Genomic DNA, 17742 nt, shown 5'->3' on the forward strand with positions numbered 1-17742 from the left:
TTTACCACTACAATGAGACCGGAGAATAAAGGATTATGACGACAAAATTTTAAGCCAAACAAATTTCTCACAATAAATTTAATCTTTCTAATTATTTGGGTCTTTTTTATCAAAACAAAAACTGCAAACACACGACTCTCGTAACTATGATAGTTGATTTGTTATAATTATAAAGGGTCCTGTTAACAAGTGCCCTTAGGGCACACGATAAAGTGCATTAAATACGCCTCAATAATAAGCATATGAGGGTAATTTTTGTAAAAGAAAACTTTTTTGAGAGCAACTTCGGTGCAAATGTCAAATCCCTAGGTTGTATTTAATGCATTTTAAAAGGTGCCCTTTGGGTAGATGTAAACAAAATCCAATTATTGAATACCCTTTTAATCAACAATATTATAATGAGATAAGGGTATGATGGAAATTCAAAATCTCTCTAATTAATTTTTTTAATTACAAAAGCATCCATGAAAGATTTTAAATAATAAATCTTAACATAAAATTAGATTATCTATTTATAATTTTTAAAATAATTTTAATCTTACATAATTTCTTTATAATACATGTGCGTTTGCAACCACTTTTTTTCATTTTTGATCGCATGGTAAGTTGGGGTTGATGAAAGAAACCCCCCCCCCCCCCCCCCCCCCCCAAATCTATATATAGGGAAGTGTTCAGAGCCCTAAAGAGAGCCAAGCATTTTTCAATGTATGAGCTAGAAATTTTGGAATGGGATGATTTTTTGTAAGGAGCATCCTCACAAAACATCAGCCCATTCCAAAATTTCTAACCTCATCAAAAGTAGCTTATAAATAACCGACAGTCCATGATTCTTCAACTTGTAAATTGGGGTTAGAAGTTTCAGAATTCATTGATGTTTTGTGAGGATGATCTCCTCACCATAAAGATAATACTCACAAAAAATCATCCCATTCTAAAACTTTTAACCCCATATATTGAAAAATGTTAATTTGGAATAATGTTTGACTCTCTTTAGGGCCTTCGAACACTCTCCATATATAGAGAGAGTGGGTTGGGGTAGTTGACTCCTAAGAATGACTCATGAAAAATAAACATATGATCCCAACCTGTTAAAGGCAAAATCCAATGGTTGAGATTTATCCTCAAGATAAGTATCTCTAAGATTTGTATTATCAAGATACTCATAAATCTCAAATCATTGGATTTTGTGTTTAAAGGGTTGAGATCATGTGTTTCTTTCATAAGTCATTCTTAAGAGTGAAGGGATCCCAACCAACATAATTAATATATATATATAGGGTTGGGATTCGTTGACTCCTAAGAATGACTCATGAAAAAAACACATAATACCAACTCTTTAAATGCAAAATCCAATAGTTGAGATTTATACTCAAGATAAGTGTCTCCGAGATTTGTGTTATTAAGATACTCATAAATCCCAACCATTGGATTTTATGTTTAAAGGGTTGGAATAATGTGTTTTTTTCATGAGTCATTGTTAGGAGTCAGACGGATCCCAACCCTATATATATCCCAAGATTTTCGAAAAATCATGCCTAGAAGCTCAAGTTTTTGCCAAAGAAGTCTCTGCTATCCTATTTGTTTCTCTCCAAAGAACATGCATGAACAACAGAAAAAAAAAAAAATATATATATATATATATATATATATATATTTTGATATTGACCAAGCTAGTCTGATATTAATTATGTACCCATGGCAAATATTTCCACCCAATATCTATCTCACCGTTTATGCAGTTAATGACTTACAAGGAGTCCACAGAAATCGCATATTTCAAGCTTTCTTGGATGGAATATATCTAGATCTCTATGAAGCATACATCTAAAGAATCAACCCCTCCTACAAGTACTCCAAATTCCAAACAAGAACCCACCCATCGAGATCCTCCCAATAAATCCAAAACTACCACCATTTGCTGATGAAGGCCCCTCTATATTTATATTTGTTGTACCATCATCCGCCTTCCAAAACATGCTCTTTGCAATAGAACCAACGAAATTACCCCATCCGTCTAAATGATATATGGACCACTCTGACTAGAGAAAATGGTAGCAATATGAAAAATCTTTGGCTCAAAGAAAAAGTTAATTTGGGATTTCACAAAATCTTTGATCGACAAATCACATTATCCAACATGTAGTGTGGGCATTCCTAATTTACAAAACTACTCTCATTAGGTTTCATGGGATTGGTTATTTGGGATTCCTTGAATTCCCATAATGACTTTTTTTAGCAAAAAATCTATCATAGCAATGTGTCAGTTGCAAACCACTTTACTCAATACCAAAAATTCCAAGAAACATTTATCCAGAGAAAGTAATGCACCCTCCAAGGAATGTCTATCCATTTAGTTTCATTATCGGACGATGTTACAAGATGTTTAGTATACCTAAGTTTGGCAAGAGCTTCAGGAGACTAATTCAGATGTTTGAGATGTTGTAATCTTGATCGTTTATAGTGGATTAATAGACGGAAGCAATTTGTCAAATCACTTGAGTCCTGTGTTCTTTGTGTAACTGAATCACGTGTTCTTTATGTAATTAATTTCATTTTATTTCTAGAAACAAAAGTTCATACACAACAAAATAAGGTATCTTCCATTTTTGTGGTTGTCCATAAAATAATAGTTGTAAATAATGGTGATTATAGTTATCCATTTTTAGAAAATATGCAGATAATTTAATTTCAAATTTTTTACTACTTTTCTAAAGGATTCATTTGAAAATCTACTGTGACGATGATACATTGTAGGTTCTTGGACAAAGCTGCTATGATAAAGTCATCGTCTGGTGATCCGATGGAAATAGAGGAAGAAAGAAAGAGATGGAGGCTTTGCACGGTAACGGAAGTGGAGGAAGTTAAACGTCTATTACAGACCGTTCCCATGTGCATGACCTTCCTTGCATATGGTATGGTGAAATCAGTCGGAAATACCTTTTTCCTCGATCAAGGAAACAATATGAAACAAAGTCTTGGTGGAACAACACAATCTCTTAACATCTTTGTCACTATAATAGTGATATCAAGTTCAGTAACGAAAAGACTATACAAGCTTATAATATCGAACACACTATCTGGGTCAGGAAGGAAGTATGCTCCTTCGATTAAAATTGCTGTTGGAATGATCTTCTCTACATTTTGTTGTACTATTGCTGCTTGGGTAGAAGCTGAAAGGCGGAATCATCTACCTAGGAATATAACTCTCTTTTGGTTAACTCCCCAATTCCTCTTGTTTGGAGCGATGGATGGATTAATTCATGATGGCGTCAATGATTTCTTTTACCATCAACTTCCCTATTCGATGAGGAGGTACAGTTCTGTGTTCACTGAAGGTATGATTGGAGGGGGAACCATCTTTTCTATATTTCTTGTTTGGATGACAAAAGAGATAACTGAGTCGGCAGGTGGTCCATGGTTTCAAAATGAGGTTGGCAATAATATCACCGATTCGCGAATGGACAGATATTTTCATCTACTATCTGTAGTGTGTTTTGTGATTTTAAGTGCTTATGCGTTTGTAGCGACTAAGTTTCCTTATCAGGACCCAATAACATATGATGAGGAGTAGCGTAACCTGAGGAGGAGAATGTAATAAACAATATAAACAAATCGATATGTATTTATAGTGTTTGATTTGCACTTTCTTATCGTATTATCCTTACTTGTTATGACTATCATGTTGACTTCCTTAATATGTGGCACACAAGTATTCTCCCTTCTTTCTCTTTTAATTCCAAAAAATTGAAACATTATACCAATCCATGTAAAGTCTGTACCTATCTCAAGGGAATTGTGATTTGACTCTTTTCTTCACCGTTTGTTGGATATGGATTGGGGAATCTAAAACAAAAACAAAACATAAACATTTGACATTCATTGATAGGAAAAAATTGAGTATTGATTTTCTAACTCAACCTAACATGATAACTCAAAAACTCACTTACGTGGCATGTGCAAGAACCATAGATTTTTTCCCTTGGGGTACATAATTGCACATGTTTTATGGGATGTGCAATTATGTATCCTGAAGAAAAAATCTACTATTCTTGCACATGCCACGTCAATGAACTTTTGAGTTGGTTTGTAAACACTCCAATTTTGTGTAGGCCGAGATAGGTTTGACCCAAAGTTTATTTCTTCAAGGGCCTCAAAACCCATCAATTGGAAAGACACAAGGCCCCAAAGGCCGTTTTAATACAGATTCCAAACCTTGCTGTGGGTGACCCAAGGACATACCATTTTTGCCCTAGTCCTTGTCTCACCCATGGACCAGTGTTGATTTTGCCTAGTATGGGAGTGACCCACAGCTAGTGTTAATTTTGCTTGTCCATGGCTCACCCAACGACAAATCTCTTGTGCAGTTACAAGCCCATGTGAAATCGAATTTGCTTAAGTGAAATTACTCTCTAAAACCTTTCTAAGTGTCTTTTTTATTCAAGAAAATCATTTTGGTTCGTCTTTTATCCTCTTATTAACCTTCTAATAATTCCCCCACCTTGACTTTTTGGTAATTCACCAATTCCTTCAATTTTGACTCCAAGTCCTTCTTGGTCCCCACTTGAGTTGAAATACTACCTTAACCCCATCTCATTAGAGCTAATTTGTGATGATTTACTCTTGTGCCCATCATTCTTATTTCTAATTCAAGAGAGGTCAAAGTAATTTAACCATTTTTCATGGATCATGACCCTTTTATCCTACCAAGAGAAAGCTCTAGAATTTGTGTGCAAAGACTCTTTTAGTCTTAAGTTGTTAGAAGCCAGCTATGTAGAATATCCAAAACTCAAGTACCAATTTATATGCCATCTAACCTAAGTCTCTAGAGTTTGATCTAAAGTCAAGGGATTAGGAGTTAAGACACTTTATCCCTCATTTAGAATTCTCTAGAAACTTGTTGTCTTTTACAATCCTATCGTTTGATCATCATGATTGTTAAGACTCATAGGAGTGTAAAAGACCATCAAAGACATTTTAATGGAGGGTATTTAGAGTCATTATTTATGGTTTTAGTGGCAATATTGGGAACTCGAGGACTTTGAACAAATTTATCTCCAAGGGTCTCCAAAAAACTTATAAATAAGACTCCTATTCAAAGTATAAAAAAAAAAAAAAAAAAAAACAGGAGAGGAGCTCAAACCATCTCAAAATTCTTTTAATTTTCCACCTCAAAGTTTTCACACATCCCAAAACTCTGTCCAAGTCTAGTCTCACTCATTTAAGAAGCTAAAACCAAGAAGAAGAAGAAAAAGAAGAGACCAAGGTGGGAATAAGATTTAATTTTATATTTGTCTTTATGTAATAATCACCTTTCACTCCCATACTTCTATCTTAACCTTTTTTTTAAAAAAACTTCTAAGCATCTTTAGTTTTAAGTTCTTTTACTTTTAAGAAATGTAGACTTTTATTTTTCTTAGTTTAATGCTTGGGGCTTAGAGAATAATCCCTCCTTGTGAAGTAATCCCCCCCTATAAGTTCTTAATAAGTTTCATGGGAGCATTTTAATTTCCTAAAAGTGTTGATTTAGCTTATCATGCTTTCTATGAATTTACAATTCCTAGTGTCATTATTATTCTTATGAACTACAGGTTCTCTTTTTTCCTGATAACAGATACCTGCAAGTACTGAACATTCCTTTCAAATTTATTAACAGACACTGTATAGTAGTCTAAAGTTATAGTCATACTTGTTGAACACTAGAGCATCTTGATCTCGTTTATATTGAGGTTGGCCAAATGAAAGGTTTTAGTCAGATGGCTAGACATGACATTTTAAGAACCAACAAATATAGTTGCTCGGATATGTTGGTACAGTTTAACTTGTTTTTCTTCCTTTCTTTTCGCACTATTAGTCTCCCATGTCTTTGATTTATAGTTACTGATGCCCCACCCCATTTATATTCATTTCTTTCAAATCATATGCTATGAAAAGCCTCTGTAATTTTTACATGAAGACCAAGCTAATGGATTGATAATCAGAATGTCTCTACAGATAATTTGACACTAAATAATGCAAGCACCATCCATTGAACATTGCATCTTTTCCCCAATTCCTCATAAGAACAACTAGGGTGTCTGGTATCAATTTGGTCTTCAGTTCTTGTATAGTGGTGTGGTCTGGTGAGTCAACATTCAATATTTTCTTGCAATATAAACCAATAGTGATCAGGTCCCAATAATGTGATTTTGAGACCATAATTTCACAAATTCTATCCCATTTTAAATGTTAATCCCTTTAAATAATTACAAATTTAATTATTTCTCCAAATTAAGAGAGCTAATGAGATTTTATTGTTAATTGTAGATAAATAAAGCGCACGTGAAAGTTATCAAATCGCGAAACAAAGACGGTTACAATACGCGAGCAAAAAGGAAGCATCCAACAAAATCTCGATGAATTCGACCGCCACGTCACCGTGCAGCGGTTGGGCTTGGGTGCTCCGTGGTGATCTCGAGGAATTTGTCCTTGAGATTTGTACAGAAATTTCCAAATGCTTCGGTGGTTGTAACTGAATGGGTCTTTCGAATCAAATCATCCGAAAAATCAACCCAATGATCCGATTACGAATGCTATAAATTAGACGGTTGATTTCAAAGAAGGGGTCCCCTCTTGGGTCCCTCTTGACCCTCTTCTTCTCTCTAATTTCTCTGTATTTTTCCTGGTTTTTATTTTAGAGAGTTTGTGTAGTAGTGAGAAGATCAATTGCTTCTTTAGTTCTTTTTGTAATTCTCTTGAGAGACCATCAAAGAAGGAATCAGAAGTGCAACATTGTTTTACATTCTCTTCTTCATCTACTATCTTCTTTTATTTTCTTATTGCTGTAATATGATCTTTGCAATGATCGGCTAGATCCTCTTTAGAGAGATCAAGGATGCCGGAGCAAGTTTATTCTACTCATGTTATTTCAATTCTATATTTCTGTGTTTAATGTTAAATCTGTGAATCTTTTCAGGATAAGATGATCTAACTCATGCTTCTAATTCAAACTTTGATAAGTATTACTTAGATAAGTTCAAGAACATTCATGCTGTGTGATGAATGGAAGCATAAGTCGAACAATCTTGCCTAAATCAGAGATTTTCATGGATACTTTTGGGTTCCAATCAATGGATACATTGAATCATCTTCTGATCCTCAAGCAATGACTTGCTTCATGGATTGAGTCATATTTAGAATTAGTTAGCATTTTGGATGACTTGTAATAGTAGACTTGAGCTCTTTAAGCCCTTTTTCACTAGTTTTAATTTATTTTTTCTATTGCTAATTTTCATTTTCTAATTTGCAACAAATCTGTTTTGTTTTTAAAGAATCTGTTTTAAAACTCTGTTTTGGTTTTTAACCGAATGAACATTTGAATCCCGACTGTCCCTGTGGAACGAATTCGACTTACTCAAAGTCTATCTTTTAATCTCTATTTTACACAGCAAGTTCTACAACTGATCAAAATGGCGCCGCTGCCGGGGATAGCGAGTTGATTCATTTTCCAATTCGGAAAGTATTCGAAACAGTTTTCGAAACAGAACCGAACTTGTTTTGCTTAAAACAGAAGTCAAACGAGCAGAAAAAAAATTTGAAAAAATTTTCATTACAATCCTCAGGATATCAGAAACTATTTCCAATTTGAAAAATCGATTTTCATCAAAAGTTCACCGCTCCGCGGTTGCCCCCTAGTGCTCCACGGTGATGTGGCAATATTTTTTACTTATTTTTGTTGAAAAAGTTTCTGACATCATGGACATTGTAATGGTCATATTGTTTTTTTTTTCTTAGCATTTTGATTTGAATAATTTTGTTACTTTCAGGTGAAGGACTCGATGGAAGTCAATGAAAATTAACAAAAGGCGACACGTGGAATTTTTATCCACTGAATTGGTTCTCTCACCAAGAAGATCAGCAACTTTGAATTTTCTCTGCATTTTATTTTTCTTAGAAACCAACTTGTAATAGGAACTTGAATTTGTATTAAATTTTAATTGTATCCGAGAGGGCTCGGATTGTAATAGATTTAGGGACGGACGATAGTGGGTTGGTGGCCCGAGTCGACTCAACTCGATCATCCCCCGTCTAGAACGGGAGGTAAATTTTCAAAACACTCACGCATCACTCGCTAGTGAGTTTCTGTATTGATTTTGAGTGACTAATCTGTACACCGTGGATTGCACCTAGTAATAAGGGCACCCTTACGAAGATGGCATCATAAGATAAGAATCGGATTTCATCACCGATATCTTGCCCTTCTAGGAAAATCAAATTCACAGCAAATTAATTAATTAAAATTTAATTAGACTGGACTCTAGGTTCCATCGAGCTCATTAAGCAAAGTTAATCAAAAGTTGCACCAACTGCACTTCTTGATCGTGAACAGTACCTAAGCGCAATCCTGCCATGTAGTTCTACGTGAATTCGAGGGATAGACTACGTCTATTCTAGACGAAAGGTGATCTAAGAGTGCTCTTGTTCAGCATTGTGCGCCACCTCTCCTCTGGGGATTAAACTGGCTGTTTTCGATTTCAGATATTTGGGTTGGAGGCTTAGATTAATCCTTTGAACCAGTTAGGAGCTGTCTAGTCATAGGAACCCAGTGATCACATGTGAAAATCCAAATTTGCACGAACCCATTAGGAAAATCCAAATTTCCTCGAATTGATTCCGATTTAGAATTCAAGATTTTCGATGGACCCGCATTGCCACGTGTCATCATTTTTCATACATACATGCATCATACCACATAATTTTGCATGCTCAACCTTGTCCCTAACCCGTAACCATTTTTCATTCACCATTCCATCACCCATACCATAACCAAGGTCCATTTCCTCCTCCAACATAACTCAAGTCCATACCCTAAATTCAAACCCAAGTCCATATCCTAAAATCAAACCCAAGACCATCTTAAGTCCAAACCCAAGTCTATATCCTAACCCAAACCTAAGCCCAACACCAAGCCCACTCCAAGTCCATTCTCTCACCCCTTCACAAGATGACACATGTTGATACCTCATAAGCCCCCAATACCCAATGCATCATCTAATTGGAGGGTCAACTTCCCTTTTGTGAAAACTCAAGAATGCCCTTCTTAAAAAGTCTAGTCAAATCAAAAAGGTTATTTGGTCTTTGGTAATAATCCATAAAAGTGAGATAACTTCCCATTATGCCCTCAAAAGGTGAGAATCTTCAAGTACATACATGGAGTTCTCCCATTGGTCCATTTCAAAATTATACTTCCACCCTTACTTTATTTGTTATTTACAAATGAACCAAGATCTACTTTTCACCTACCACTTCACCTTTACACATATCATGCTCCCATTCACCCTCTCAAAAGTACTTTTGTTCTCAATTGGTCCATTTCAAAAATTATACTTCCACCCCTTGCTTTATTTGTTATTTACAAATGAATCAAGATCTATTTTTTACCTACCACTCCACCTTTACACATGTCACTCCCTTATTCACCCTCCCAAAAGTACTTTTGTTTTCTCACCTCTATTTACCAAAAAACCAAAGATCAAAGAATGCTTTTAGGGTTTCTTCACAAATGTCATCTTTACCCTCATACAAATGGAAAATTCAAAAAGAAACAACCTAAACCTCATGTCCATTTTCTTTATTTTTAGGGTTGGACCACTTTATCTTCAAATTTTTTTCAAAACCTCTATAAATACCCTCATTTTCCATGAACAACTCATACTCTCAAGCCCCTATCTCTCAACCTAAAACTCTACCAAATTCTCTAATCATCTCTTATCTCTCAACCCTCAACTCTCTCAGCCCTCAACTACATCCTTCAACTCTCAAGTTCATTACTCAAGCTCAAGTTATTTCAAGACTTCCAAAAGGGACAAGGTGTGACAATAGTTATTCATTTATCTTTTAACTTGCATCTTCTTCTTCTATCCCTCTCATTTTTTTTAGAAGCCTTTAGGATGTAATAGAGAACCCTCCTTCATCCCAAGTAGATTGAACCTCAACCTTGGGCATGGAATGCTTGAGGCGGTTTGGTCAAAATGATGGAGGTTGAAACCCTTTTTTTAACCCATTCTCATATCATGCATCATAATGTACACTATGCACACACATCACACATGTTGGCTATGATGAAGAAATGTGTAACTCTCTTGATGGGGTTAAAACACTAAGTTTCTAGCTAAACATGCATGCATTAAGGTTATAGATCTAAGAGAACTCCTTTCATAGAACTTCTCTAAAATCATAAACCAACATTTCAACTCATGCAAAAGTGTATTGACTCCATAGGATACCCTTTTCTATAGGATACTCCTTATGTCCACACTAATATTAAATTCTCTTTTAATGAGGTACATACACACTATGTGCACCCACCCACTTCATGCATCTCATGCATTCTACTTATTATTTTAACATTTTCCAAAAATGACCAAATCTAAAGGTAACCACCTTAGGTGGAGAGAATGGGATGCTTAACACCTTCCTCATTCTCTAACCGAATCTCCTTACTTAGATTTTAGGTAGACCATACATTTTCCATGATTGAGAGTCACTACAATGCTATAAAAAAATGGTTTTCAAAAGAATCGATTCGGGTGTCCATTCACACCCATTTACAAAAAAGAATGGTGGCAATTCCAAACAACGTAGCATTGAGGTTCAAAGATGAACATTCTCATGTCTACACATCTTCTGTGTGCAATTTAATAGTGTATGTTACAGTAGATACATAACCTCGAGCAAATTTATATCGTCATGGAGTTTAGGAGAGAATCTTTGATCTCGTGCAGTTTATGTGATAATTATGGTCATTCTCCCGAGCATTGTCCGAGTCTGCCCATGCTTCATGCTACACAGGCCAATATGCATCATTCTCAAAACTCGTATTGGATGCCGACACCCAGTTCGTTCGACCAACCATACCATGTAGATAATTTGTTTCCCCCAAATTCCATACCTGTCAGAACGAGTTCACTTAGGGTAGTCATTTTAATAACCATGAGGATTTTTATTTGCATGACACCTCGATGATGAATCCAACCATAATTTTCCAACAATCTTATGATTCTCAACATTTCTCCGATTACAGAACTACAGAGCCTGAGCCAACATCCACTCACTCATATTTGTCTTCTCCTCAATCGTCGTCATTAGAGTCTATGATGTCTGCCTTCTTAATTCAACAACAACAGTTCCATTAACAAATGTTGTTAAATCATCAACAACAGTTGTTAAATCATCAACAACAATGAGATATGGGTCAAGCCTTAATCAACATAGAAACTCAATTGAGTCACCTAGCGTTATCCTTAGAAGAAGGAAAATTTGATAAATTCAAAAATGAAGATATCTCAATCCCAGAAAATTCATCATTCTTTCAAAATAACCTTAGTGACCAGTTCTACTATTTTGAAGATTTTGATGATTATCTATCAATAACTGATAATCTCGTCTCAACGGAAGTTCAAATACAAACCAATGGGGTTATAGTTCCAACTGAAGTAATGATAGAAGTTCAACTAGGTCCGATCACTGTGCCCTTAGAAGAAAGAGAGAATGGTCAATTTTCAAATCAGATAACCCATGAGAGCCAACCAATGTTTCAAATTCCCAATGGGCTAACCAATTGTATAAATTTGGCTAAGGAAACTAATCCACCATTTGAGGAGACTGTTGTTCAGGAAGAACCAAGGATGGATTCTAATCTATTAATCACACCAATTCTGATCATTACTGATCTAACCTCGTACCCCATCAAGCCTATCTTTTTATAAGATTGTAAAGATCCTGTTTATTTTACAACTTCCATTCTCTTAGGGAATACGATGGTTGAGAATTTTTTCGAAAAGGTGATGACACTAAGAACTAAGTACAAACGAGGGTTGTTGATCATTTTAAAAAATCATTTTCATATCCTAACGATAATCAAAATTTGTCTGCCTATCAATTGGGGTGGGAAGTCGATCGTTGTGTCCGTCAAAATGAATGTTAGAAAAATTCCTACATATCAGACCTTTTGATAAGTCCAGCTGAAGACGTTGAACTTAACGCTGCTTGGGAGGCAACCCATGTGCTTTTATTTTAATAAGATGTGTAGTTAGGAAATAAAAATTTTCTTTAAAAAAAATAAAAAATAAAAAAAAAACCTCCAACCTTAATCCCTTTCTCATTATCTTCCCCTTCAAAGCCCACTCTCAACCAAATCAATCAATCAACGCCACTAGGACTGCAGCCTAGTCACAATTGTTGATTAAGTACTAGCAACAAATGTTGGTCTATATTTAGGAGACAAAGACACAAGCCATTGAATGTTCGGATTAAGATAGGTTTAAATTTTATATTAGGATGTTTTTAATTTATTAATTAGGTTGTTTTTCTATTTTAGGAAGGATTTCTTTTATGCATCTCAAAAAAAAAAAAAAAAACTGCTTCGGAAATTATCATTGTTATAACTTTCATTCTTTTCAGATTAGTTGTAACAAGACTTTGCACATTAATGTCCAATCCGTTTCAGGTGTGATCTAACCTTTTTATTTTTCCTTACTGCTTGCATATTGAGGACAATATGTCATTTAGGTTTGGGGGTATTAGATTAGCTCACAATTGCATAACATTTCATTGGTAGTTTAGTTTCATGTTTATTTCATTGCTAGTTTAATTTCATGTTAAAAAAAATTCAAAAATATTCAACACTTTCAAAATATTTTCTTCAAAATCTTTGTATATACTTTTTACATATGAATTTAAAATCGCAGGCCCATGTCCTAACTTTTGATCAGAAGTTCTTTTTGGTTATTCCTCATTAAGAAAATTATGAAAGAATTACTTTAAAAATTCACTTCTAATTCAGTATTTGGAAAGATAAAATTTTATGGAACAAAAGTTGACCCTCTTCTCTATCTAGAGTGTTAGGGAAAACCTAGTCTAGTGAATTATGACTTCTTTGTCCTTTGGTTGGCTGGTTAGAAGAAAAACAGAACTGAAGTTAATATTACTTGGACAGCAACCATAGGATTAGATTGGGTACCTTGAAAAGGGCTATTTGTTTTTTGTAAAAAGAACACCAGAAAATGGTGAAATGTGATAAACTCGAAAAAAAAGAAGTAGAAAATACAAGAAAAATGTCAAAAATGGCTAGAATTACAAAAATGAAAAGAGTCCAGTGAGACCAAATAATGCAGTAGGGTGAAAGCCGTCAATGGTAAAAACGTGAGTAAACTGGAATATCACAGATAAAGCCCCTTAGAGGTATTAAAGTGAACATCCACACCTCTCACAATCCCAGACAAGATGTTTAGTTTTGAATTAGAACTTAGGTAGAACCGACCATTCTTAGCAATTAAGAGGTGAAATCTTATTCCTAAAAAGATGTTTTTAAAAGAAAAAAAAATCAGAAAAATAGCACAATCACTCAAGATGTCTTTGAAATTTTCTAAAATGAGGAATAAAAACTTAGAACTTTGTTCAAACATAAATGACCTTTGACTGATTTATGAAATGTCGTTATTTTCACTTTACATACTTTGATTTTGATTTTAATATTTCTGTAAAGTGTTAGAATTTTGTGGGTATATTTTCTATAACCCTTCACGAGTCAACCTCGTCCACTAGGGGTAACTTAGGGGTTTAAGGGCTTACTGCATAAGCTAAATGCAGTCGGGAACCTCACGAAAGAGGAATTGTTTAGATTTAAGTTTTGCTCGGGACTAGCAAAATTGAGGTTTGGGGGTGTGATCAAGTCCCAATAATGTGATTTTGAGACCATAATTTCACAAATTCTATCACATTTTAAATGTTAATCCCTTTAAATAATTACAAATTTAATTATTTCTCCAAATTAAGAGAGCTAATGAGATTTTATTGTTAATTGTAGATAAATAAAGCGCACGTGAAAGTTATCAAATCGCGAAACAAAGACGGTTACAATACGCGAGCAAAAAGGAAGTATCCAACAAAATCTCGATGAATTCGGCCGCCACGTCACCGCGCCGCGTCTAGTGAGTCAACATTCAATATTTTCTTGAAATATAAACCAATAGAAAACAGATTGGAGAGGCAAATGAACTACTTGTATTTTTAAAAGAAGTATTCAACACCACAATGGTTCATCTTGTATGATACGCACATGAATTCACACTAACTTCATTCATAAGTTTATTAATAGTTATCTGTATCCTAAGGTTTTTTGTGTATAAGATATGGTGGCTATGATTATTCCTCTCTTATTTTAATCTACAATTTCTGTAATAAGGTTCGGACTGTAGAGGAACAAGTCAGAGCAGCGGCTGAGCACAAACAGGGAGTTGCTAATCAGAGCATCACTGCCGGTTTCTTTGACAATAATACAAGGTAATTTTGGATCCTTGTTTGTTTTTTTGTTGAGTGCTAACACCTCGCTCGGCTCGCTGAAAGGAGCGTGGCGGTAACTCTCCCCTTTGAGCAACATGTGGCATATCTAATCCCGGTAAATATTTTAAATACCACTTTTTGTGGTATTTAAAATATTTACCCCAATCATCTTCTTGTGCTTTGCTTTCATTAGTGGCATTGGTCTCTACAACTTATTCAAGTATGTAAATCGAACACTCCCAATCAATTTTCAGAAACTCACAGATTGCCTCCAGATCGGGGACCATTTCTTTTAAATCTATTACTTGGTGAAGTCCCCAAGCAATACTAATACAATGACTTTTTATCATGGAATTACAGATTAGTTCACTGGAATTGTGTTTCCAGCATTACTATGTGCTGCTATATTGGACAAGCTGCATATATTGTCAAATTCCCTGAGCATGTCGCTGATACTTTCTACAAGTCAATTCCAAGTAAGTCAAGTCAAGCAAGCTGCATGAATGTCACTAATTTAGAAATTTCAGCTTTTTTTTCTTTTGGGTCTCATCATTTGAGGTATGTAGGAGGCCATAGTTTTACTTAATTTACAAAGATCACTTCATTGGATGGCAGATGCATTGTACTGGCCAACATTTGTCGTTGCGGTCTCTGCTTCCATTATTGCCAGCCAAGCTGTGATATCTGGAGCATTTGAAATCATATCCCAATCTCTAAGTCTAGGCTGCTTCCCAAGGGTTAAGGTGGTTCATACTTCCGCTAAGTACGAAGGACAGGTTTACATTCCTGAAATCAACTACATGCTCATGATTGCCTGTGTAATTGTCACGGTAAGCTCTCAATTCTAACTAACCCGAGAAAACATGTCTGTCTATATAATTAATGTATAACTTGTTCATGTATTCGGGATGTTGGACACTAAGAAACTCCGACTTCAACAAATCAAATACAAGTATATTATTAAGAAAGTGTGACAGATCATGTAAACAATACCCAATATATTGTTTTGTGCTTACAGTAAGTATAGAACATGAACCTTTGAAACTTGAAAGAATAGAACAGGGCAAATAAATCAGACAAGGGTAGTGATAATTTTGAACTAGTACAGGAAAATAATACTAGAGAACAAAAGGAACAATTAAATATTATGGGGCAAATTACCAAGTCCAATCGGTTATTAATTGGACAAAGATCAAAAGTTGTATTCCTTTCTAATGAAACATCTTATTTATTTGTTTTGATGCAGGCATTGCAGTGGTTGCTGTGATGGTAATCACAACATTTATCGTTACTCTTAAAATGCTTGCGATATGGAAGACAAACATTTTGTAGATAGAATTGATATATCTATCCTCAGTCCTGTATAAGTTTACACAAGATGGTTACCTTCCATTGGCATTTTCACTTTTGCTGATGATAATAATGGGTACATGGCATTTTCACTTTTCCTTTGTCATCTTTAGTGTTTTCATGTCACCAAATTGGCCACAACTATGTAGCGATGGCATGTGTTTTCCTTTATGTTTAGAATGAATTGATCTCTCTGCTAAAGTAACTTCCACATCTAGCCCTTCAAAATACTAATGCTGAAGTGTTATTTGATAAATGTTTGGAAGCTGATGGTTTGAAAATGTGATGGCAGGAATTTAAAGCACAACAATTTAAACGGAGTCAGCCCAGTGTACCCTACATGTATTGTTCTTTATAATAGGTTCTTTTATTTTTATGGTGTTGCTATTCTTCATGCTTATTTTGGAAGGTAATTGTTCAGATAACATGTAACTTGTGCGTCTATTTTAGGTTAAGATTTTGCTTTGTAGCATGGGTTTCTTTTTATATGTGGCATCTGTTGCGGCAGGCCCAAAGGAACGCACACATTCTGCCATTTCAACATCTCATCTTGTAGCATGTTACAGCCCAATAGCACTCCACCACTATCATTTGATTTGTTGAAAAACTGTTAATGGGAACACATGGAGCATGTTTGTATCTATTGATGATTAAACTATCCCATTCCCATTTCATGTGACCTAGCTGTGCTATAATTGGCAGGTCTATTAAAGTTGCAAAAACAGAAGCCATTGCAAAATTGTTGAATTAATTTCCTTTTTTTTTTTTTTTTAAAACAAAATAACATATACCGACGGGTAATAAGTCTGTCGGTAAAGGTGTAAACAACTACAGAAAAAAAAATTTCCGCAACAAAAATTTTCCAGAAAATAAGGGATATATATAGCGACGGTACTTTCATGTGACCGTTGCTTAAACATTTACCGACGCATTTATCTCCGACGAGTGCCGACGAAAAACCTAACCGTCGGTATAATATTTTGCGACAGCCTTATGAGCATATAGCAACGGATCTAACCGTCGGTATAAGTGACTTTTCTAGTAGTGGATCCTGCCAAAAGAATTTAATTTTCTCTTAAGTTGATTTATGCCAAGAACTCTACAGGGCTGTGGTGTTGTCCGGTCAACATGCCAATTCCGATGGACCCAACGACCCTTAGTAAGACTTCTTACTAATTTAGTCATGTCAGTTTCCTTAATCACTAAAGAAAACTTCCTATAAATTTAGGTCCCATAAAAAAACATGGTAAGATGTCATTGGAATGTAGAGCATGAAATTTTATGAATATAATGATATTTCACAGTTGGATTTTAATTTTAAACTTCTAGAAATTTGATGGTCGACATTTACCAAAGCCTTGGATCTAGCAAAAAAAAAAGAAATGTTTTCAGAATTTTATTTTAACTATGATCTACACCATGAATTTAGAGGGTTGCTAGCCCAATGTTTCCAGATGTCGAAACTTGAGGCAGAGTGCTCGACTAGTTGGTGCCTCGAGGCATAAGCATCGAGGTGTAAAGTGAAAGCCTCACATGCATGATATTTTTAAATAAATAATATAATATTTAATTATTATTTAAAAAAAAAATTAAAAGGTAAGATAATTATTGCATATTTCTTAATTTCAAATTAAAAATATGTTTAATCCATTGCAATAAATAATGATATAAAATATTATGTAACAAGATTGAGCTCAATTGGTTCTGAATACTTTCCACGAGTGGTGAAAAAAACATTCAATAAAACTATGTGCGTAGGGAACCATCGATTTTCCTCTATACATGCACTTGCATCTCGAGAAAAAGCAACTATTGTTTCTACTCACTAATACACTCTCATCAATGCAACTTGGAGAGTTATTTCAATGCACTTTAGCATTTTTCAAAGCATTTGATGGAATAAAGCATATTCAGAATCTCCAAAAGCTCTCAATAATTGTCCACTTTTGTTAAAGTGAACCCCACGGCACAAGATTCCAAGGGAGAGTTATTTATCATCTTAACAATGATACAGATCTCTAGAAAATATACTTTACTTCTTTTCTCGGCCTTTTGTGTGGTGGGAGAGCCTCA

At 34.9% G+C, this 17742-nt stretch overlaps 1 protein-coding gene across 1 annotated transcript in view; it reads left to right on the top strand.

The window, feature by feature from the left end:
• The window catches only part of LOC147386234 (protein NRT1/ PTR FAMILY 5.5-like), a 32556-nt gene extending 28914 nt beyond the window's left edge, over positions 1-3642 (top strand). The window contains exon 4 of the mRNA XM_086422038.1: positions 2755-3642. Coding sequence (XP_086278164.1) covers positions 2755-3571 — 817 coding nt within the window. The 3' untranslated portion in view covers positions 3572-3642. The remainder of the gene's footprint in view (positions 1-2754) is intronic.
• The last annotated feature ends 14100 nt before the right edge of the window (positions 3643-17742 follow it).

Source organism: Akebia trifoliata, chromosome 14 (genome assembly GCF_017979445.1).
Source record: "Akebia trifoliata isolate Shusen 1 chromosome 14, ASM1797944v1, whole genome shotgun sequence".
Classification (NCBI taxonomy): Eukaryota; Viridiplantae; Streptophyta; class Magnoliopsida; order Ranunculales; family Lardizabalaceae; genus Akebia; species Akebia trifoliata.